The 25,202-nt window shown below is 38.8% G+C and overlaps 1 protein-coding gene across 1 annotated transcript in view; it reads left to right on the top strand.

Annotated features, from left to right (window-relative positions):
- The window catches only part of GRIN3A (glutamate ionotropic receptor NMDA type subunit 3A), a 212,291-nt gene that overhangs the window by 46,668 nt on the left and 140,421 nt on the right, over positions 1 to 25,202 (top strand). The window contains exon 2 of the mRNA XM_025282153.3: positions 16,938 to 17,542. Coding sequence (XP_025137938.2) covers positions 16,938 to 17,542 — 605 coding nt within the window. The remainder of the gene's footprint in view (positions 1 to 16,937; positions 17,543 to 25,202) is intronic.

Here is a 25,202-nt window from a genome sequence, read left to right as displayed (position 1 = left end):
AGTAGTTCCCATTATAAGAAAATATGCTATAGTTTGTCCCCAGAAGAGAGTGTCTATAACAGTAGCTTGAATACTTTGATAAATTTTAACTATCTTATAAATTATCTGCCTCTGATATATATAAATGTGCAGGTTCATTCAAATACTGCTTAATTTGACTAAAACCTGAGTGTGGAAAACAAACCACTCTTAAACCAACATCTTTATTCCAAAAGTTCTTGAAATGTGACAAACAGCCTTGTCCTCTGTAATATGAAGATGAAAAAGTTGGCATAGAATTTGAAAATGTTATTTCACTTGAATATCCCACTCCAGAAATGCCTCCTTTACCTCCATCCAGCTTATGCATCCTGCCTGTTCCCTACTGTCTAGAAAACAGATATGCAAATACATCAAGTTCCCTGTTATAATGCTTTCTACTTCATAAATCACTTTCACATGCATATCATCATGTGATCTCCACGTTGTTCAGAGGTAGGTGGTTGGCTATTAATTATTATCCTCTTATCACAGCTAAAGAAATGGAAGTCAAGTTCCCAAGAACAGTCCTCATAACAAATCCATTTCACAGCCTCCTCAATATTTACTTATAAGATGGTCTTGGTAGTATATTAATCTCATTTTAGACAAAATTGTGACATGAGAGTTATGTTGTTTTTCTAACTCAAAAGTATATTTTAAAAAAGCTGCAAGGAGTCCATGAAAGTAGTCACACTGACAGAACAAAAAAGGATAGTAGGTAACCTGACTCAGTGGCAGAGAAGAGAAAAAATACACTTTCTAGAGAGGCTCAAGAGCTCCAGCCTACATGGTTCAGTCAACATGGAAGCCAGCTGGCTCTATGGCCCCTGATCACATCATGGTCCCCCAGTCAGGCACAGTCACCAGTGTTGATACCAGATTGCTCTGAGTCATAAAAGAAGGATCAATTATGCCAGTAAAAGGAAGTGGGCTAATTTTGCTAACAATACCAATGATAATAAGGCTAACTTTTAACAAATAGTTACTACATGTTGAGTATGTAAGGAAGCCCCCTAATTGTTAGATTCTGCCTTCTTCTAGCCTCCCCTCCCTTCTAAGTCATCCATGATCATCACCTGTAAACTTGGTCTTGTCCCAGTTCCCCAAGCTGGTCTGAAATGCAGGAAAGAAGGATATGAAGATATTTGCCTCGTGATCTAAAACTTCCCTCATAGCTCAGTTCATAGAGAATCTGCCTTCAATGCAGGAGATCTCAGTTTGATTCCTGGGTCAGGAAGATCTACTGGAGAAGGCATAGGCTATTCACTCCAGTATTCTTGGGCTTCCCTTGTGGTTCAGCTGGTAAAGAATCTGCCTGCAATATGGGAGACCTGGGTTCCACCCCTGGGTTGGGAAGATCCCCTGGAGAAGGGAGAAGCTACCCACTCCAGTATTCTGGCCTGGAAAATTCCAGGACTGTATAGTCCATGGGGTCGCAAAGAATCAGACATGACTGAGTGACTTTCATTTTCATTTTCACTAAAACTGAAAAACCAAATCACCATTCCTTTTAGCGTGACTCAAATTTTGGGCCCTATTTCTTGTCACTGGTCTGCTGCTTTATGTCTAAATTACTCCTTGACTTGTGTCTTGGTGCTGATAATAGTACCCTCTAGACTTTAAAGTCCATAAAAGAAAAGGTAACATTGGTCTTATTCACTACTGTAGTTCCACTAGTCAGTACTCGATGACTGGCACAAAACAGATACTCAAATGTTCATTAAATAAACTGAATGTAACACCAGTCTAGCCCTTATATTTCATCTCTCTTAGTATAGTATTCCCAATCTCAGCAGCAGCAGCATTATAAGCTGCCACTTACCATTTACTGTGTGCTGATGCTTTGTGTATATTATGTTATTTTATACTCACAAGCCTTGAAAGGTAGGTGGTATCATTTTCACTGCATAGAAAAGTAAAATGAAGCTCTGCAAAGATAAATGATTTTCAGAGTCTATCTCACAGAACAAGTAAATGGCAGAGCCTCACTTCAAACAAAGATCAGAGTTACTCCAGATAGAGCCACTGTGTCCTCTCCTCTAGGCTCCCCAGGTAGTTGCAGTGACCTCCTAAATCCCAGACCAAGGACCTTGTTGCCTGCTACTAGTCTTTCCCGACGTTAAATGCTCACATTTCCAATGACTACCTGTCGCTGGTCCACCTGGGCCAATATTCCTACACTGGGCTATTTTGCTGGAGCTGACTGCTCTTTCAAACACCATATGACTACACATCTTCTGTAGCAACATTCTTTTAACCAAAGTCCTTCCTCCCCCAGGTATACCAGTGACAGTTTTAAGCCCCGGAAATTGCAACTAGTCAGAGTATATCTAGAATGCATGGGCTGGGAGGACAGAGCTCAGAGAGTGAATGACAGCCAAAGGCTTTCAAAATTACCAGCGGTCAGGTGAAAGAAACAAAGTACAACCATCCACAACAAAAGGTAGAAATGGGTGGAACATAGATGAAAGAGTTGAGTATCAGTGATTAGATGGAACTAAAATGGAAAAAAAATGATCAAAAGCCCAACATGGGAAGCTTGAGTGATTGCCACAAGTTGACCTGCTACGCCCCAACGTCTCTTTTTGGAAACTGGCCTAGGGTGAAGAGGGTTGAGTTGGTTCAAAGAGTACCCACTACATGATGTGTCTGCGTTTTCCTCAAACTGCTGTAGTGAAATAGACCACACAAAGCATAACTGGCAGCATTATGCCACCTATGGCATGTATCCATAATCCTGCCTTCTGAAGCATCAATGGCACCCCACTCCAGTACTGTTGCCCGGAAAACCCCATGGATGGAGGAGCCTGGTAGGCTGCAGTCCATGGGGTCGCTAAGAGTCGGACACGACTGAGCAACTTCCCTTTCACTTTCCACTTTCATGCATCGGAAGATCCCCTGGAGAAGGAAATGGCAACCCACTCCAGTATTCTTGCCTGGAAAATCCCCTGGACAGAGGAGCCTGGTGGGCTATAGTCCGCGGGGTTACAGAGTAGGACATGACTGAGTGACTGAGCATGCACATTTTAGGTTATAGTTTTGTCCATGAAATTCAGTAGAATCTAAAACAAAAATTTAAGTGACCTTTTCCAAAATTTATTTTACTAAACACAAAACTGATGGCATTAATTATACCACTGGCTTTCATTGTTAAATTGTTGTTGATGAAGAAACACAAGTCTTGGGACTTCCCCGGTGGTCCAGTGGTTAAGACTCCACCTTCCAACGCAAGGGAAGCGAGTTTGATCCCTGGTTGGGAACATCCCACATGCTGTGGGGTGAGGCCAGAAATTTAAAAAATAAATAAATAAAGGTTTTATTTTACAAGAGTTGCTACAAATGGGAAGAAAATGTCTAAGTTGTGTGTACACTGGGCAACAGACTTGACCCCCTTGCTGGCTTCCATGTGCCGGTTGCACAGGGTATGTCATCTAACTTGCACCATGATGCATCTTAAAAATGACTTGATTCCATGAGCCTTTAGGATTACTTGCAAATCAGTGACGCTATACATTTTAAATATACAAACATTAGGGCTCTACTGCACATTTTGTTCTTACCAAGTGGAGGAAGCAGTATGACATACTGGCCAAAAGTCTGGTCTTTCAAGTCTTACAAACTTGTATTTTGTACCCAGGCTCTATTTCTTAGTAGCAGTGCACCCTTGGGAAAATTACCCGCTCTTTTCTGAGCCTCAATTTTGTCATCTGTTAAAGAAGGCTCACCATTGTAATCACCTCATGAGGTCATTGTGAGGACAAAATAATATGCAAAAAGTACTAGGGCCATTGGTAGGTATTTGCTTCTCATTTGTATTGTTATTATTAGATTACAATTTCTGGGCAGGGCCTGTGCCTTTTGTTTGCCCAAATCCCTAATGAAACCATTAAAAAAAAAAAAAAACCCAGTTAATTTATTTAAAAGCCTGGGCTTCTGAAGGACTAACATTTAATTTCCAGAAAGGAAGAGACTTGTATATAATATAGGTCAAATGAGGTGTGAAGTAATGAGACACAGCAAGCCTCCTGTGACCTCTTGGAGAAGCAGTAATAGCAGTGTAGAAAGTGGTTCTGGGCCCCCTAAACATCTTTAGCAATCAGCAGACTTAGGAATAGAAGGGAATTTCATCTCTTAAAAGGAGTGGAAATGTTATGCTCATTTGAGCTTTCTGAGCTTTGGCCTAGAAGTCAAAATTAAATGGATTTGCTTGCCCAGGAAAGAGTTGAGAGAATTTCTATCTTTTCTCCACTCTTAAGGCAAACCCTTATGGCAGAAAGTGGAGAAGAACTAAAGAGCCTGTTGATGAAAGTGAAAGAGGAGAGTGAAAAAGTTGGTTTAAAGCTCAACATTCAGAAAACTAAGATTATGGCATCTGGTCCCATCACTTCATGGCAAATAGATGGGGAAACAGTGGAAACAATGGCTGATTTTCTTTTTCTGGGCTCCAAAATCACTGCAGATGGTGATTTCAGCCATGAAATTAAAAGACACTTACTCCTTGGAAGGAAAGTTATGACCAACCTAGACAGCATATTAAAAAGCAGACATTACTTTGCCAACAAAGGTCCACCTAGTAAAGGCTATGGTTTTTCCAATGTTCATGTATGGATGTGAGAGTTGGACTATAAAGAAAGCTGAGCACTGAAGAATTGATGTTTTTGAACTGTGGTGTTGGAGAAGACTCTTGAGAGTCCCTTGGACTGCAAGGAGATCCAACCAGTCCATCCTAAAGAAAATCAGATTTGGGTGTTCATTGGAAGGACTGATGTTGAAGCTGAAACTCCAGTACTTTGGCCACCAAGAGCTGACTCAATTGAAAAGACCCTGATGCTGGGAAAGATTGAGGGCAGGAGGAGAAGGGGACGACAGAGGATGAGATGGTTGGATGGGATCACCGACTTGATGGACATGGGTTTGGGTAGACTCCAGGAGTTGGTGATGGACAGGGAGGCCTGGTGTGCTGCGATTCATGGAGTCGCAAAGAGTCAGACATGATTGAGCAACTGAACTGAAAGGCAAACCCAGTTTCATTACCTCTTCTGTCAGAGAATAACTCAAAGCATCTGGCAAGCTCTTTCCTGTAGACAGTCCTACTTTTGAAACTTTTACTGATCTGCAAAATAGGTGATTCTGTGCTCTTGGGAAGAACAAAGATTGATAGGGGATCTGCAGCAACTGTTGCCACAGATTCCTTAACAGGTGAAGTGACACTGGAGCTAGTTACCAAAGAAAGAAGTTTTTGTTTTGGGTTGTTTGTTTGTTTGTTTGTTTGTTGGCTGTGTGGGGAGTGTGCTCTGCTGTGAATATGTTGTCTTCCAAATAAATATCTGCTCCCATCCTGGAGTGGAATTGCTCTTTTTCCACTGAGGAGTTGGTATAATTGGTATTTGTAAAAAAATACCTATTGCAGGGGCTGTTGGGTGAAAATAGAAAAGTGAAAGGAAAAAGAGCAATAGCAAAGGAAAAAAAAATGTATTGCAGTCACTTTAGCAAGCATGTCCAACACAATGACTTAACTCTAAGAAAATTGTAATAACTGTCACTTACTGCGCCCTCACTCTGGGCCAGTTATCAGTATCCATGCATTATCAGTCTCACATTTGATTCCCAAAATAAACCCATAAGGTAGGGGGTAATGTTTTCCTTGTTTTAGAGATGAGAAATTTACGACTCAGAGATACTGACTTGTAGAAGGCCACACAGCTGGTAAACAGTGAAGCCGGGTGTTAAAGATGGGTTGTAGGGACTACTAAGTTGTAGGGACCACTAGAGTTACTGTCCCAGAGAAGGAGAGAAAAGCTCAGCTGACTGAGGAAGACCTAGCCAGCAAGGATAGTTTAGGCTCTGAGAAACAACACTGTAGATACTACAAAAGAGGTGAGTGAAGAGTCAAGGGAATATAGAAGTAGGTAGTAGCTCCATCCATTTATCTGGGACTACATAGTACCTAGTCAAAGAAGAATGGATGGTCAAAATTGGACCACATTTTTAGTTATATGTGTATTTTTAAAAATCATTATATATGTTTACCTGTATATAGTGATAAATCATTTTTATATACATCCCTCATTTTTTCCTAAAGTCCCAGTTAGAGAGTGCGCATACAGTGTGAATACTGGCATCCGTCTACCTTACTGATCATAATTATTACTCTTTCCCCTTTCCTAGTCTCACTGCATCTATTTGTTTCATTTACAGTAATTTCCATAATGCATAATTATACTATGTTTACTTCTCTACTTATCTGTATATTTTCTCTCTCGTGCGCCCTGTATAGACAACAGGAATTTTTTTACAGAGAATATGGCTCACAGTTGGAGCTTAAAACTAATTTTCTATATTGAATGAATTTTCAGTCAAGGGTTCTATTTACTGTTTGATTAGTAAATGTTCTTTATATGTTTTTTGTGAACATTAACTCTTTGTTGGATTTGTTGCAAAAATTATCTTGTCTCTTACTTTCCTTTATTTTTTGTTTATGAGAGCTGTTTAATGCTACAAATAAAGTACATTATATTATTAATGTATTTCTCTTTATCATTATGCTTTCTGAGACATACCTATTCACTCTATCTTTTAATGATTTGACATTGTACTTTTAACTCTTAAATGGCCTGAAATTTATTTTTAACATGTCATAGAATTAGGATTTAAATGATGCTTATTTTCCCAAACAATCTATTTTCTCAACTCACTTCATATGTATTTCTTTAGTATTTCCTTATAATTTTAAAATGAAGTATATTAAACTAGAATATTAAATCTGTGTACCTCAATATACAATAATGTTTGTTTTATTTACTTACCTGTTAATCCTTTTGCTAGTACTTACCTGTTTTAATTATTATGGTTATGTAAAAATTGCATTTTCTGATATATTCTAATATCTCTTAAGGCATGGCTCCTCTATTATTTTTATTTTTCCAAATTTTGTTACCATTCTTGCCTGGTTTTCTTTTTGTGGAATTTTAATCTTTTGCTCACCTTCATAGATCACAGCCTTGTCATGGCAAACGGACTAGCATAAATCAAGGAAGCTACTAGCCATTGGGTAGCCAGGCCACCCAAGACTGACGGGTCATAGTGAAGGGTTCTGACAAAATATGGTCCATTGGAGGGGGATTAGCAAACCACTCCAGTATTTTTTCTGTGAGAACCCCATGAACAGTATGAAAAGGCAAAAAGATATGACACCAGAAGGTAAGCCCCACAGGTTGGAAGGTGTCCAGTATGCTACCGGGGAAGAGTAGAGGACAATTACTAATAGCTTCAGAAAGAAATGAAGAAGCTGAGCCAAAGGAAAATGACACTCAGTTGTGGATGGGTCTGGTGGTGAAAGTCTGCTGCTGTAAAGAACAATATTGCATAGGAACCTGGGATGTTAGGTCCCTGAATCAAGATAAAATGGACATGGTCAAGCAGAAGATGGCAAGAGTGAACATTGGCATCTTAGGAATCAGTGAACTAAAATGGACTCGAATGGGTGAATTTAATTCAGATGACCATTATATCTACTTCTGTGGGCAAGAATCCTTTAGAAGAAATGGTTGGTTGGTTGGTTGTTTCTTTCTTTTTCGGTTATGCCATTAAACTAATAATCTCATAGTCAACAAGAGTTAACATAGAGTTAACATAGTTAACATAGTCAACACAGAGTCCAAAATGCAGTACTTCGATGCAGTCTCAAAAATAACAGAATGATCTCGGTTCGTTTCCAAGGTAAACCATTCAACATCACAGTAATCTAAGTCTATGCCCCAACCACTGATACCAAAGAAGGTGAAGTTGAACAGTTCTATGAAGACTTACAAGAACTTCTAGAACTAACACCAAAAAAAAAAAAAAAATGTCCTTTTCATCTTAGGGGATTGGAATGCAAAAGTAGGAAGTCAAGATATACCTGGAGTAACAGGCAAGTATGGACTTGGGGTACAAAATGAAGCAGAACAAAGACTAGCAGACTTTTGTCAAGAGAACACACTGGTCATAGCAAATACCCTCTTCCAACAACACATGGATAGGGATGACTGTCCACATGCAGATGACTCTACACATGGACATAGCTAAATGGTCAATACCAAAATCAGATTGATTATATTCTTTGCAGAATGGTGAACTGGCTGTGGTTCAGATCATCAGCTCCTTATTGCAAAATTCAGGCTTACATTGAATAAAGTGGGGAAAGCCACTAGATCTTTCAGTTATCATTTAAATCCCTATGATTATACATAAGGGATATACAGTGGAGGTGATGAACAGATTCAAGGAATTAGATCTGGTAGACAGGGTGCCTGAAGAACTATGGACAGAGATCCCTAACACTGTATAGGAATCTTTGACCAAAACCATCCCAAAGAAAAATATAAGAAGGCAAAGTGGTTTTCTGAGAAGTCTTAACAAATTGAGGAAAGAAGAGAAGTGAAACGCAAGGGAGAAAGGGAAAGATACGCCCAAGTGAATGCTGAGTTCCAGAGAACAGCAAGGAGAGATAAAAAGGCATTCTTAAATGAACAATGCAAAGAAATAGAGGAAAACAATATAATGGGAAAGACTAGCAATGTCTTCAAGAAAATTGGAGATATCAAGGGCAAATTTCATATAAAGCTGGGCACGATAAAGGACAGAAACAGTAAGGACCTATCAGAAGCAGATGAGGTGGCAAGAATATACAGAAGAACTATACAAAAAAGGTCTTAATGACCATTTTGGAAAAACCATGATGGTGTGGTCACTCATCTAGAGCAAGACATCCTGGAGTGTGAAGTCAAGTGGGCCTTAGGAAGCATTACAACAAACAAAGTTAGTGGAAGAGATGGAATTCTGGCTGAGCTATTTCAAATCCTAAAAGATGATGCTGTGAAAGTGCTGCACTCAATAGATCAGCAAATTTGGAAAACTCAGCAGTGGCCACAGGACTGGAAAAATCAGTTTTCATTCCAATCCCAAAGAAGGGAGGTGCCAAAGAATGTTCAAACTATCATACAATTGCACTCATTTCACATGCTAGTAAGGTTGTGCTCAAAATCCTTCAAGCTGGGTTTTGGCAATATGTGAACTGAGAACTTCCAGGTGGACAAGCTGGATTTAGAAAAGGCAGAGGAACCAGAAATCAAATTGCCAACATTTGTTGGATCATAGAGAAAGCAAAGGAATTACAGAAAAATATCTACTTCTGCTTCATGGTCTATGCTAAAGCATAGACTGTGTGGATCACAACAAACTGTGAAAAAGCCTTGGAAAGTGACAGTGAAAGTTGTTCAGTTGTGTCTGACTCTTTGTGACCCCATGGACTATATAGTCCATGGAATTCTCCAGGCCAGAATCCTGGAGTGAGTAGCCTTTCCCTTCTCCAGGGGATCTTCCCAACCCAGGGATCAAACCCAGGTCCCTCACATTGCTGGTGATTCTTTACCAGCTGAGCCACAAGGGAAGCCCTTAAGAGATGCAAATAACAGATCATCTTTCCTGTCTCCTGAGAAACCTGTATCCACATCAAGAAGCAACAGAACTGGATATGGAAAAAATGGTTCAAAATTGGGAAACTTGTATGATAAAGCTGTATATTGTCACCCTGCTTATTTAACTTATATGCAGAGTACATCATGGGAAGTGTCTGGCTGAGTGAATCATAAGCTGGAATCAAGATTGTCAATATCAACAACCTCATATATGCATATGATATCTCTTTAATGGCAGAAAGTGAAGAGTAACTAAAGAGCCTCTTGATGAGGGTGAAAGTGTAGAGTGAAAAAGCTGGCTTAACACACAACATTAAAAAACTAAGATCATGGCATCCAATCCCATTGCTTCATGGCAAATAGATGGGGAAAAAGTGGAAGCAGTGACCAATTTTATTTTCTTGGACTCCAAAATTGCTGTGGATGGTGACTGTAATCATGAAAATAAAAGACTCTTGCTCCTTGGAAGGAAAGCTATTACAAATCTGCTGCTGCTAAGTCATTTCAGTCATGTCCAACTCTGTGCGACCCCATAGATGGCAGTCCACCAGGCTCCCCCATCTCCGGGATTCTCCAGGCAAGAACACTGGAGTGGGTTGCCATTTCCTTCTCCGATGCATGAAAGTGAAAAGTGAAAGTGAAGTCGCTCAGTCGTGTCCAATTCTTAGCGACCCCATGGACTGCAGCCCACCAGGCTCCTCCATCCATGGGATTTTCCAGGCAAGAGGACTGGAGTGGGTCACCAGTGCCTTCTCCATTACAAACCTAGACAGCATACTAAAAAGCAAAGACACCACTTTGCCAACAAAGGTCCACAGAGTCAAAGGTATGGTTTTTCCAGTAGTCATGTATGGATGTGAGAGTTGGACCATAAACGAGGCTGAGCACAGTGTGGTCTTGGAGAAAACGTTTGAGAGTCCCTTGGACTACAGGGAGACCAAGCTTGTCAATCCTAATGGAAATCAACTCTGAATATTCATTGGAAGGACTGATGCTGAAGCTGAAGCTCCAATACTTTGACCACCTGATGGAAAGAGCCCACCTATTGGAAAAGCCCCTGATGCAGCAAAGAGGCTTCCCCAATGGCTCAAGTGGGTAAAGAATCCACCTGCAATGCAGGAGACATGGGTTCGATCCCTGGATCAGGAAGATCCCCTGGAAAAGGAAATGGTAACCCCTACAAGTATTCTTGCCTGGAAAATCCCATGGATAGAGGAGCCTGGAAGGCTACAGTCCATAGGTTAGCAAAGAGTCAGACATGACTGAGCACATAAACTCATTACTCATACTCACTGCTAGGAAAAATTGAAGGCGAAAAGCAAGAAGACGACAGAGGACGAGATGGTTAGACAGCATCACCAATTCAATGGACATGAATTTGAGCAAACTCTGAGAGATAGTGAAGGACAGGGAAGCCTGGCATGCTGAAGTCCATGGGGTCACAAAGAGTTGGACACAACTGAAGAACAAATCTTTTACTAGTTGTAAATCCACTGTGATCCATCGCAGTTGAACCCATCTTCCCTTACACCAGTGAATAAATCTCTGACATTTTTGCAATTCTCTGACACTGGCAACTGCATTGCCAACTTGGAAATTCCTCTCTCCCTCCTGCTCTGCACTTGTCTTGGTGAGATTTCATTCCATGAGTACATTTCAACATGGCCATTCCCCATCCACACTTCTTGTCCTATACTTTTAGGGATTTCAGCTTCCAAAATCATGTAGAAGCAGATTATGATGGGAATAAAAATCTAAAAATCAGTGGGGTAGAGTGACATGTCATTTTCTGTAGTAATAAAGATTCAATCCAAAGAATAAGAAAATTGCATTTGAAAATGTCTTAAATTAGCCAAGATACAGAAACAATCTAAGGGCTTCTCAAGTGGCACTAATGATAAAGAACCTGCCTGCTAATGCAGGAGACTAAGAGACGCAGTTTCCATCATTGGGTTGGGAAGATCCCCTGAAGGATGGCATGGCAACCCATTCCAGTATTCTTGCCTAGAGAATCCCATGGACGGAGGAGCCTGGTGGGCTATGATCCATAGGGTTGAAAAAGTTGGACAGGCCTGAAGCAACTTAGTGCACACACACACAGAAACAATCTAAATGTCCATTGAAAGATGAATGGATAGATGTATATATATACCATATCTTCTCTATCCATTTCTCTGTCAATGAACTTCTAGGTTGCTTCCATGTCTTGGCTATTGTAAATAGTACTGCAGTGAACTTTGAGATGTGTGTATCTTTTCTAAGTTTCACAAAGCCAACACAACATCAACTATACTCTGATAAAAAATAAATTTAAAAAAAAATAAGTGGATAAACCAGATATGTGATAAACACATATGCACACACACAATGAAATATTACCCAGCCACACACACAAAAAAATGAAATCTTGCCATGTGTGATAACATAGATGGATCTAGAGGGTATTATATTAAGTGAAATAAGTCAAACAGTGAAAGACAAATACCATGTGATTTCACTTATATGTGGAATCTGAGAAACAAAACAAATCAACAAATAAAATAAAGCAGAAACATATTTATAAAGAGAAAAAACTGGTGGTTACCAGAGGTGAAGAGTGTTGGATGAAAGAGGTGAGGTTAAAAGATACAAACTACCAGTTATAAAATAAATAAGTTATGATAGCTTAAGGAATAAAGTAGTCAATAACACTGTAATAACTTTGAATGGTGATAGATGGTTGTTGGACTTATCATGGTGATCACTTCATAATAAATTTGCATATCTGAAAGTAATATATGTAAACCATACTGCAGTTTTTAAAATTACCTATTAAATTTGAGATATGTGATTTTGTATATATAACTATGTATAATAACATTTATTACAGTATATAATAATACATGTATATAATAGTCATATATAATAATGAATACACTCACTTAGGATAATTAGAATTATCAATACTATTTAATTTCATTTTTTCTCTCCCCCTAACATTCTACTGAGCCTGTATATTTTAATTTACATAAATTTAATGTACTTACAAGGCAGTTTTCTATAACTATCAACATGGTTGGGAGAGGCTTCCTGATTCTTGGGTTGTTTTGTTATTGGACCTCTGATTTAGGAAATAAACAATGTGGACTTTTTTTTATTTATTTTTTTATTATACCTTCTTTCAGACCATGGGTTATTCTTTTGAAAAATAGCAAACTATATGTAAGACATAGATTTTGAGTCTCAGTTTCATTTGATAGGTCTTGTTTAATTTTTGTTCCAGATCTTGCTAAAAGTTTTCCTATTAGGCTTGAAGTTTTTTGTTATAAGTTTTCATATCTGTGTCATATGTGTACTCACACACACATAAACATGCCTTTCCCTTTATTATTCTATGGAGAGAAATTAGGAGATGATGCATCTGAGGCTGCTGAATAAATACAATATTACTAGATGTTTCTATATTATTTAATAAGTATTTATTTGAAGAGTTGTGTTCCTTAAGTTTGTGTAAGGATTAACTTCCACATCTGTACTTTCTTAATAGAATTCTTAGTAGGGATAGCTATGATTATATGGATTAATCATTAACCATGGTGGGGGGTAGTATCTTCATTTTATTCCTCTGTCACTCTCTCATGCCAAATGCATGTTTCCCTGGCACACTGAATGCTCAATGTGATTAGCTACTGTTACTTTCCATTTAGCAAGAGGAGAACATTTTCAGTTTTGCCTCTATTAGAAACTGATCCTCATATACCAATTTAATGAATCCTTCTGTAGGAAGTGCATGGATGGGCCTTTGTTCCAACTGGGGGAAAAATATTGGGTTTTGAAGCTCTGCTGGAAATGGTCTTCTTCTCAGTCTTCTGGTGACAAGATTATGATCATAGCTCAGTACTTGAGATGAACAAAAGAAAATTCCAATTGATAAATAGTATCACTGGTTAACTAAGAGCTGTGCTAGAAGAGATGGTTGAGACATGGTCCTCATCCTAAAGAAGCTTCCATTCTATTGTGAGAGGTACAGTGAAAGTGAGAGTCGTTCAGTCGTGTCAGACTCTTTGCGACCCCATGGACTGTATAGGCCAAGGAATTCTCCAGGCCAGAATACTGGAGTGGGTAGCCTTTCCCTTCTCCAGGGGATCTTCCAACCCAGGGATCGAACCCAGGTCTCCCACATTGCAGGTGGATTCTTTACCAGCTGAGCCACAAGGGAAGCCCAAGAATACTAGAGTGGGTAGTCTATCCCTTCTCCAGCGGATCTTCCTGACCCAGGAATTGAACCTGCAAGTCTCGCACTTAACCAAATAACTAACATATGTGTGAAGAGAACTGTAATAGAGAGATGAACAAAATGACAACCTGACACACACATGAGATGATTAATTCTGCCTGGGCAGCAGTCAGAGGAGCAATCAAATAAACAAAAATCCAGTTCACTATTGCAGGAAATAAAAGGGCAAAAATATTGTGAGAAAAAAAAAAAAAAAGATCAGCAGCAGGAACAGTAGTAAATGGAACATAAACTAGTTTCTGGAAATCTGATGGAAGAGCTGAGTTCTGAAAAATGAATATGAATACAGGCAAATACATTCCCAGGTGGAGAATTCAGCATTTCAAATTTGTTTAGATGTGAAAATGCTCACTCTGATCCATGAAAAGTAAATTTTCCACTATGACTTGTCTTAGGGTGCATGCTTGGAGTGTTGGAGGTGAAGTTAAAGACTAAGAATGGCCTCCTAAGCCATACTGTTGATTTTACTATTTGTCTTATGGGTGATTCAGAGGTGCAGAAGAATGGTATGGTCATATTTATGTTTTAGAAAGAAAACTGGGAACAGAATAGGGAACTGAGGCCAAGAAAACAGTTGGGCATAATTTGTTCCTGCCAGCTAAATGTAAAACTTGTTTGTTGATTCTGGAATAAGGTTAAGGCAGAGGAGGAAATAAAAAGAAAGAAGGAAAAGAAGAAAGTTAAAAAGGGAGGACAGAGAGAACTCTCTGGAGTAGTTTATATTCATCAATAGCAGGAGTGAGGAAGTGAAGCTTCTGTTCATTTATCTTATACGGCTCTATGGCATCCCAAGCCAGGAAACAGGAACCACCTACTGGATACTGTCTACTGATTTTCTGACACCTTTCTTTATCTGTCTCTTATATCTGATAAATATATTGTCGATAAATTTTAACTTTTTTTTTTTTTTCTATTTACTTGGCTGTGCTGGGTCTTAGTTTTGGCATGCAGGATCTTTAGTCACAGCATGCAAAAACTCTTACATGCAGCATGTGGCATCTAGTTCCTTGCCCAGGGATTGAACCTGGCCCGCCTGCATTGGAAGTGGGAGTCTTAGCCACTGCACCACCAGAAAGTTCCTAAATTTTAATTTGAAACCTTTTTTTATCATTCTAGCTATCATTACCAACACTGGTTTCCAGTTAAAACCCTTAGCACCTAAATGAAATCCTGAAAGTCTTATTTTCCCTCTCCTTTTCGAATGGAGCCCATAGACAATCCTCCAAAAGCTCTGCTTTTATCATTACAAGTCCTGCTCACAGCTTAATTTGGAAGGACAAAAGTCAAATTCTCAAAATAAATTTTAAGACTCCCTCCTACTTAGGGCTTCCCTGGTGGCTCAGAGGTTAAAGCGTCTGCCTGCAATGCCTACTTACCATATGATTACTCTCATTTCCTGCCTTTGGTCATAGTTTTTCTCCCATAAATTCCTTTGGAATCTTCACTCCTTCCTCTACACATATCAGAATCCTTTTAACCCTTCAAATTATTCAAGTTCAGCTCAAACTATTTTTTTTACACTCTTTTTGCTGGGTAAGGAAAAGCTACACTTTAGTTTTGTACCAGGGAATGAAACTTCACTGTGAAAGTCCTCATTTTTCTACGTATATTATTAACCTGAATGTTTGGCAAGTTCTCAAAAATAGTTCAACAGTCTGATAACTCGAAAATGTGAATGTATTTAGTTCAATTTGACCCATATCTATTGTACACCTACCTTGTATAAAGGATTATGTTAACAATTCTAAGGATGTCAGTGTTACAGGATAAATATGTCAAATGCCTGCTCTCAAGGAGAACAGATTTACTCATTAGAGGACTATCTCTACTTCACCTATATGATTAGTAATTTGTGATTTTTCAAATAAGATTCTCTCCCTTCATTGAGTTGGTGAGTTCTATAAGTAGATGAAATTGTGATGGAAGTTATATATGTGTGTTTAAATGGCACAATTTCACCTTTCACAGCGAGAATCCAGTCTCAGTAGATATAGAAATGCAATCTAATCTTCAATGTTAGACTATGTATTTAATTTTGATTGAGTATATTGTTAATTATTCCATATGTCTTAGTGTATTTGGGGTGCTTCCCCAGTGGCTTAGTGGTAAAGAATCTGCCTGCAATGCAGAAGACACAGGAGATGTAGGTTTGATCCCTGGGTCAGGAAGATCCCCTGGAGGAGGAAATGACAACCCACTTCAGTATTCTTGCCTGGAGAATCCCATGGATGGAGGAGCCTGGCAGGCTACAGTAATTGGGGTTACAAAGAGTCAGACATGGCTGAGCAACTAAGCACACACATATTAGTGTATTTAGACTGCTGTGCCACAGACTGGGTAGCTTGTAAACAATAGAATTTTATTTCTCACAGTCCTGGAGAGGGGAAGTTCAAGACCAGGGTCCCAGCATTGTTGGGATCTTCTTCCAGGTTGCAGGCTGCCAGCTTCTCATGTGTTTTCACATGACAGAAGGAGTAAGGGAATTCTCTTGAACCCCTTGGGCATGAATCTCATAATCTCACTTGTGAGGGGTTCTGCCCTCATTAATTCCCAAAGGTCCCACCTCCTAATACCATCACACTGGGGATTAGGATGTCAACATAAATATTGGGGGGAAACATAAACATTCAGGCCATGGTACCACATATATTAGAACAATTGCCTTCCTCAGCAGCTAGAAGTTTGGGAAACTATAGGGCATCCTTTTTCCACACCATCCTTATACAAGTATCGGCACTGTTTTAAGATTTTTCTGCTAGTAGTTTTAAAGGAAAGCAAAAGTAATTTCTTTCAATTATTTCACCTGACAGGAAAATTTAACAAATGAGTTATGAACAGGGATAATTAGAAATGGGGTGCCTAAAGGGGACTGTCTGTAAGGAAGCAGGCAAGCCTGATAAAAATTTAAGACTAAATGCATAGTCATGTTACCCCTGACATTTATACCAAGAACCATCGGCCTCTAGTACTTTAAGCATAAATTATAAGGAAATCAGTTGCAAGAAATCAATTCCATTAGACAGGAAACACAGCTTTCCAAATTATGTGAATTTTATCCCAGAGGCACTTGAATATCACAGGGAAAAATAAAAGATTAAGCCTCACAAGAAAGTAAAAGTACCCTCTGTTATAATCTTTGGCCAATACGTTCTAATTCTTCTTTTTCATATCTTTAAATACAGAATCCCCTTCACCTCCAACTGAGTTTAGAAAATTCATTAAGTTCTGATGCTGATGTCACTGTCTCAATCCTGACCATGAACAACTGGTACAATTTTAGCTTGTTGCTGTGCCAGGAAGACTGGAACATCACCGACTTCCTCCTCCTTACCCAGAATAATTCCAAGTTCCACCTGGGCTCTATCATCAACATCACCATCAACCTCTCCTCCACTGAGGACCTCTTGAGCTTCCTGCAGGTCCAGCTGGAGAGCATTAAGAACAGTACACCCACAATGGTGATGTTTGGCTGCGACATGGAAAGTATCCGACGGATTTTCGAAATTACCACCCAGTTTGGGGTAATGCTCCCTGAACTTCGTTGGGTACTGGGGGATTCCCAGAATGTTGAGAAACTGAGGACAGAAGGTCTGCCCTTAGGGCTGATTGCTCATGGAAAAACAACACAGTCTGTCTTTGAGTACTATGTACAAGATGCCATGGAACTGGTTGCAAGAGCTGTAGCCACCGCCACCATGATCCAGCCAGAACTTGCTCTCATTCCCAGCACAGTGAACTGCATGGATGTGGAAACTGCAAATCTCACGTCAGGACAATATTTATCAAGGTAGGATGCAAAGCCTGGGTTATATCCCCATTCATAGGATTGTGATAGGAAGTAAAATATTCCTGTAGTGGGGAACACTCAATCCTGTTTTTAAATTCGTGGCTTAGTCCCATACTAGCTGTGTGTTCTTGGCAAGTTTTTTTTTAAAAAACTCTGAATCTCTGTTTTCTAATTAGTAAACTAAGATAATATTGAATGTAGCTTAATACGATAAAGAGACCACAAAATTATATACAAGAAGTTCCTAACACTGTGCTCAGCTGGTAGTAAATGCACAACAAATGTTTCCATTCCTGCTCACTCTTTCCTGTATCAACAGACTTGGACAAATCTCTCTAAGTCTTTTTAGAGAAAAAAAATTTAGTCAAGGAGGAGATAGACTTTTCTCTCTACTCCCAGGTTATGATGCATTAGAGAGAATAGAGAAGTGGTTAAAGACATAGACCCTGGAGCCAGACTCTGAGCTTGAATTTTAGCTCTGTGACCTACTATTTGCATGACTTGGTCAAGTGGTTTAACTTCTCTGAGCCTTAGTTTTCTATGTCCTATACCCACTGATGTAAAAAGGATATAATAATAGCCATGGAGGAGTTATGGTGGATAGATAGTTGATGATAAGTAAAAAGATAATAGACAGAACTAAGTTCTACAAGAGTAAAGTGTGTGCATATATAATTTTATGTTATATATATGTGTATATATGTTATATATGTGTGTGTGTATATATATACACACACTTTTTAAAATTAGCCACCTTTCTTTCCAGTTCCTCAGTCTGGTTCAGAAGCTAGAATGAAAAAGCCTGTTTAAGTTAAAGAATAATCCATCCTATAGACATGGTTTTCATGATCCCCAGAAAAAGAAGTCCTTAAAGGGTATTTTACAAGGGCCTAGAATTTTTTCAGAAAAAGACCACTTATGGTCAGAGAGGTCACATCAGAGAATTATTGCTGTTTCAGAAGTGAAGGCTTAGCTATAGTCTGATCCCATTTTCAGGAAGTCTTCTTGGAACAGGATCATCTGACTATGTTGAAGAGCACAAGGCAATCTCACAGTGTCTTGCCTTTTAAAAGACAGGAACATTTGAGGAAAGGTCAGAAGGTCCCAAGCATTTTACATTTAATTTCACATTAAGCATCTACTATGTTCAAAGCAACATGCTAAATGTCATACATGTGGCATAGTTTAAGCACAGCCTAGCTTCCCTGGTGGCTCAGTCAGCAAAGAGTCTGCCTGCAATGTGGGAGACTTGGGTTTAATCCCTGGGTTGGGAAGATCCCCTGGAGAAGGAAATGGCAACCCAATCCAGTATTCTGGCCTGGAGAATCCCATGGACAGAGGAGCATGGTGGGCTACAGTCCATGTGGTCACGAAGAGTCAGACATGACTGAGTGACTAACACTTTCACTTTCACCCTAAAGAAGGTTGTTAATAAAATAATATAATTTAAAATTCACTTATTAGAAATCTATTAATGATAAAACTAAATGTTCTATCATCATCTGAACTTTCCACTTTTCCTATAATGTATTTGAATTGCCTCAAGATTAAAGTCTATGCATGTTTTATTTTATAGTCACTATCCAGATTTAATCTACTGTTTTGGAACTAGCATGTAATTGAGGCTCAAGATTTTATCTTGGATAAGAAACATCCTCCTTCATAACAAAAACAAAAGCAAAGTCTTTAGCTATAATTTCAAATAGTCATTATGTTGGAAGGACAATCTTAAACAGTAGACAGAAAATCCACTTGTGAAAATTATATTAAGTTATTTAATGTCTTTCTGTCTCATATAAAATGGAGAGCACAAGAAAAATAATTCTGTTTGGAACCTAAAAATGTTTAGAAGCTACAGAGAGAAATATTTGTTAACTTCAGTTGTATACATATCAGGGTTTCATTTTATCAAGATAAAATTGATCTTTCTGGCTCCTCAAATTTTAGTTTATCCAATGGCACTTTGTACATGAAATTATGTAATGGTACTTAGCCCATTCCATCAGCATTATTTGTCTATGTGTCTGATTTCTTAACTAAAATATAAATTCTATTAAATGGAGACACTATTATTCAGTCCAGTTTAATGCCTAGTATATAGAAGCTACCTAATAGACATTTACTGAAACTAACATAGAAGAAGAAACGGAGATTTTATATTTACACCCTACATGATCTGTTGCTCTAGAAGAATAATGAGTGGTTAATAGATAAATAAAATTTTGTCTAAATTAAAAACAGAGTTTTTAAACTTACCCAGGTACCATCTGGTTTTTTCTTTTCCTTTTTTTTTTTTTTTTTAATAGAATGTTAGGTTAGTGAATACCCTCTGACCTTGTGGCTATTTCCACATGTTTATTCCACAGACTTTGAAAATTGTAAAAGAAGACTGTGAAGTTAGGGAGCCTGGTAGCAATTCACAGTGTATATAGGTCAGCAACAATATTTTCATCTCCATGGATGTGTTTGAGAATGAACTCAAAGAACTTCGGGAAATATCCTTAGGACCTCTTATACTCCATGAGGAATAGAGTCAAAGAAAAAGTTTCCAAATGCTCAGGAAAGGGTCAAGGGAAGTGGGCAAAGCCCTGGAAGGAGTCTTTATAATGAATAACTGAAAAGCTGCCTTAAGCTATAAAACATCTGTGGATTTTTCATCATCTTATTTATTTTGTTGAATATAGTCTTTTAGAAAGTTCGTTATTCTCAGTCCATAAGTCACATCTGCATACAGTAATTTTCTTAATTGTTCCTAAATTTTGTTAGGCTGACCCTACTTCCTCACTGCATAATGAAAGTCATGAGCATAATGAGCCATGAATAGCAAGTGCCAGAGTTATGCAAGCTTTCATTTCTCACACAGTCATTTTCAGTTTAGGCTGACAGAATTGTTAACATTTTAAAATGTTAATGAAATCACCAAAAACATGACTTTTTCAGCATAGGCCTTTAGACTAGGAAAAAAGCATTTCTCGTGGCAGACTACATAGACATAATTACGGGTAAAAGGGATTTGATCCTTCCCGGGTCCCCACATGCCAGAGCAAACATCCATCATCACTAAATGTAGACAAAAACCACTTGGAGACCAAGTTCATAGTGTGATCTTTAGCAATTTATTTGCAAGTTGTTTTTATTAAATGTAAATCACTTTGAAGCAATGATATCTGATATATTCTTTGGCAATAACTTCATCAACACATACGCAATACATGTGTGAAAGTGAAGTCACTCAGTCGTGTCCAACTCTTTGCAACCCTATGGACTGTAGCCTACCAGGTTCCTCTGTGCATGGGATTATCCAGGCAAGAATAATGGAGTGGATTGCCATTTCATTTTCCAGGAGATCTTCCCAACCTAGGAATTGAACCTGGGTCTCCTGCATTGTAGGCAGACGCTTTACTGTCTGAGCCACCAGGGAAGTCAGTGATTATTTGTTGAGCTAGGGTGAGGCAGTAAAGGGCTGCATCCTGCCATTTTGGAGTGTACAGCTTTAGTGCAAGAGGTTGTAAAGTAAGTAAATGTATAAAACAAAGGGATCCGTGATTCTTAAAAATAGAAACATATTCAGATACACAGGGAGGAAATAATAAACTCTTCTCAGAGAGTTGATGATGAGGAAGAAATACTGGAATTGGATCTTGATAAAAGAATAGAAGTATCTGGTTTGCAGCAGACTCACAGGCACAGGAAATGGCATTGCAAATTCATCAGGATCTGAAGAAATTTAGTACAGTTGGCACATCCATTGCCTATGAAAAGAATCTGACATGATTCTGGAAAAGTTGTTAAATTGATAGCATGCCACACAGGACTTTTATGCTAAGGAGTTTGCATTTTGTATGCATACTGGATGTCACTTGAAAGCCAGAACATTAGCCATGACATATTTATAAAATCATCATCTTGTAACAAATTAACCAAATAAAGTATTATAGCATAAAAGCCTTACAAGTAATTTTTTTAAAACCATAAAGATATAAAAATTGCTTTTATTTCTCAAAATTGGTTTTAGCTTTGCCCACATTTACTCCCTTATCTCATTCTAAACACCAGTCTCACGAAAATGAAGAGGAGTCGAAGGACTTGCCTGCTGTTCCTAGAATTAGGACTTGCCCATGCTTATCTGAAGGCCCTGGGTGGTAATGAATCTATCTTCCCGGAGAAAGAACCCCTTGAGTCACTCATAACCTGGTCAAAGGGAATTAGCCTTCCTTTAATAATTCCAAGAGCCTAGACATCGATTGATACCTTGTTCCCCTTGGCATAAGAAGTCCCTGACTCTTTAGTTAACTAATTGTCCTGAGAGCTATTCTAACTTCTCAGCAGGCTATGGAATCTTATCTTTCATTTTTGAATAGCTTCTGCAGTTCAGTTCTGTATCAAGTGATTAATTCATTTGTTCATCCTCAAGCATATGTTGAAGCTTACTAATACTACGCTAGGACCTTGGCTAATGCTGGAGACACAAAGAATAGAAAATAGGGGCCCTGCTTCCAGGAAGCTTACGACCCCCTTCTTTTGTTCTTTTGCCAAGAGACAATATGCTCCTCCACTTATCCATGTTTTTTATCCATTTTCTTTGACCTAGCTGTTTGGTTGTTGTTTTTGTTGTTTAGTCACTAAGTCATGTCCAACTCTTTTTCAACTCTGTGGACTACAGCCTGCCAGGCTCCTCTGTCCATGGGATTTCCCAGGCAAGAATACTGGAGTGGGTTGCCATTTCCTTCTCCAGGGGATCTTCCTGACCCAGGGATTGAACCCACATCTCCTGATAGGCATCACTGACCGAATGGATATAAGTTTGAGCAAACTCTAGGAGATAGTGAAGGACAGGGAAGGCTGGCATGCTGCTGTCTATGCGGTTGCAAAGAGTTGGACATGACTTCACGACTAAACAATTCTTTACCACCAGGGGGTTCTTTACCACAGAGCCACCAGGGAAGCCAGCTATTTGGTTATCATTCCTCACTGAGCCCACACTCATTCTACTAGTGATTATCTTCTGATATTACCTGGCATTGTGATGCCCTCCTCAGTTGTCCTTTAAAAATGGTTCTGTGTGCTAAAGAGACTCTTTCCCCTCCCAGGCTATGCTCATCTTTATTCTTATATGGTCAAGCAATACCAAGATTCACTGGCCTTTCACTAATTGTAAATGTTGATTTATTTATTGATTCTGCATGTATTAATCAGATTGTATTATGTGTTAGGTATTACAAGGCACTAGGAAGCTTCAGAAAAGAAAACTAAAACAAAATGCCCATTCAAAAGTCCCAAGGTATAAATTGATGATGGTTCCCATCTCATTACTGGATACTAGAAGGGTTCCAGAAAACCTTGAGGTGGCATGATATAATTCTAATTTAGGATATTCCTATTCACCTTTATAATAGTTTACTGGCATTATGACCCTGGCAAAACTATTTAATCTCTGGAAATTTTTACTTCCTTAATTATAAGGAATTCCTACATTGAAAAGTTAAGTGGTATGCCTAAGGTCATTCAGTTAGTACTTTATAGGGGAAGATTTAAACTGTCTAGATCTAAGTTCCAGGCTCTTTCATAATTAATATTAACTTTCCTTAATTATGATCCCATTACCTTATAATTCATATTCTTTCAGACAAAAGCTATATAAATCAGGAGATGTGGTTACCCCTGTATAAATGTTCCTGTCCTGAGGACCTCTTTAGACTCAAACTAGCTAGCCTGTGTGTTTGAACATGTACTCAAAAGAAATGCAGTTGCATTGAACCTGGAAGCCAGGGGCTGGATGATGTTAACACTGGTTCCTTGGGTCCCCAAGGAGAACCCATTGCTGTGGGGTGATCTGCTGTGTCCAGCTGTTACCCCCAAGTTGACTTCTTCTGCAAGACTAACAGGGAGTCAATACTTCTAGAAAACATGTGCTTTGGTGAATCCTGAGGACCAACAGTTAAGGTCTGTGTTTCCAGATGTTTCCAGTAGGAACTCCTGTCACTGAACTAATTTGGCTAAAGCCATTGGATTTGCCCCTCCCTCTGTGTCACTTAAGTCATGGCAAGAGCTGAGTCAAAATTTTATCTAAGTCATGAGGGCCTCAAATATAAGGTACAGTGAAAGATGTGTGTTTCCTCAAGACCCTGTTTTGAAGAATACAACTTAAATTTGCTTAATCTAGCTTCCCACAGGTTTTAAGCTGGAAATTTCCCAAATTAGGAGAGCTTCCAAGCTTTCATTTGCCTGAGTGGAAATTGTGATCATATTCTTTGTTGACTTTTTACTTTGTATGCATCTACTATAAAATTTGGAAATATGTCAAAAAAAAAAAAAAAATAGAGAGAGGGCAGTATTGCAGGGCTTCCCAGGTATCTCAGTGGTAAAGAATCCGCCTGCCATTGCAGAAAATGCAGGAGAAACAGATTCGATCCCTGGGTCAGAAAGATCCTCTGGAGTAGGAAATGGCAACCCACTCCAGCATTCTTGCCTTGAAAATTCCATGGACAGAGGAGCCTGGCAGGCTATAGTCCATGGGGTCACAAAGAGTTGGACACAAAAGCAACTGAGCACACTCGCATTGCAGGTGTTCTCTGAATTCCAGATCTTTACCAGGGCAACTTCAAACTCTAGTCCCTGTGACCTTTCAGATAGATTCTCGACCAATAAATACTACGTAGTGTCACATTGCCAGGGCTATGCTAAGGGAAGGGATATCAGCACATGGCCTAGTGCCAGAGCCAGATCTAGAGCCCTGGAAGGAATTAAGATGGAATATTACTCAAAGCAATGAGGAGACATCTAAGGGTTGGGCACAGGCCATAATTATGGAGAAGAGTCAAGGTTTATATCAAAAAATGAAGGGAAAGGAAAACAGCCTAAGAGTATGGAACAGATCTATCTTCCACGTAGGAGAAAAACAGGAAAAATAAGTACCGGTTGCCAGTTGTGCCACATGAAAGCAGGAAAACAGAGCACTCTGTCTATGTGTCTAATTTTTTTGACATAGTGATACCATCACATCACACACACATAGCCCAAGAGGTATATTAAGACATGACTCAAGCATAGATTAGCATTTTTCTCCTCTTGGGAAAAAAGTCAAGACGGACAAGGGCTCTAATTCTCCTCTAAGGTTTCGCTTATTGGAAAACCAGACCCCAGTGGTTTATGTATGTACTTATGTGTATGTAGATTTAGTATGTTATTAAATTGCTGTTTTCATTAGCTGATGGAAATCTATTTTAAAATATGAGTTTTGTAAGCTGTTTTAAATAAGAATGTAATCAATGATTATAGTATGTGAGGCCCTCTGCTTTAAAGATTGAAATTTAGTAATTTCCAATTCCTATTAAATTCCTTATTATCAGAGAGCTTTGTCATAGAATTTATTTCTATTTTTGATACTTTCCATTGTTCGGGGAGAAATGTATTGGAATTTCAATGTTCTGAATAATCTATAAACTACAAATATAAATACTTCCTGGCTGATTGAGCCCCATTCTTCTGGCAAAGTGAAGAAGTGCTCTTGAAGAGACACCTGTCTGACTTGAGCAGAAGACATGTGTTTAATTGCATTTGCCCCACAAACATCATTGAGCACTTACTCTGGCCAGGCAATGTGTTGTGGCCAAGATCCAAAGATGACTCACTGTGATAGACTGTTAGATGAACACTGAGG

The sequence above is a fragment of the Bubalus bubalis genome, chromosome 3, assembly GCF_019923935.1.
Source record: "Bubalus bubalis isolate 160015118507 breed Murrah chromosome 3, NDDB_SH_1, whole genome shotgun sequence".
Classification (NCBI taxonomy): Eukaryota; Metazoa; Chordata; class Mammalia; order Artiodactyla; family Bovidae; genus Bubalus; species Bubalus bubalis.
Note: the sequence above shows the minus strand (reverse complement) of the source record. Positions and strands in the feature narration are given on the sequence as shown.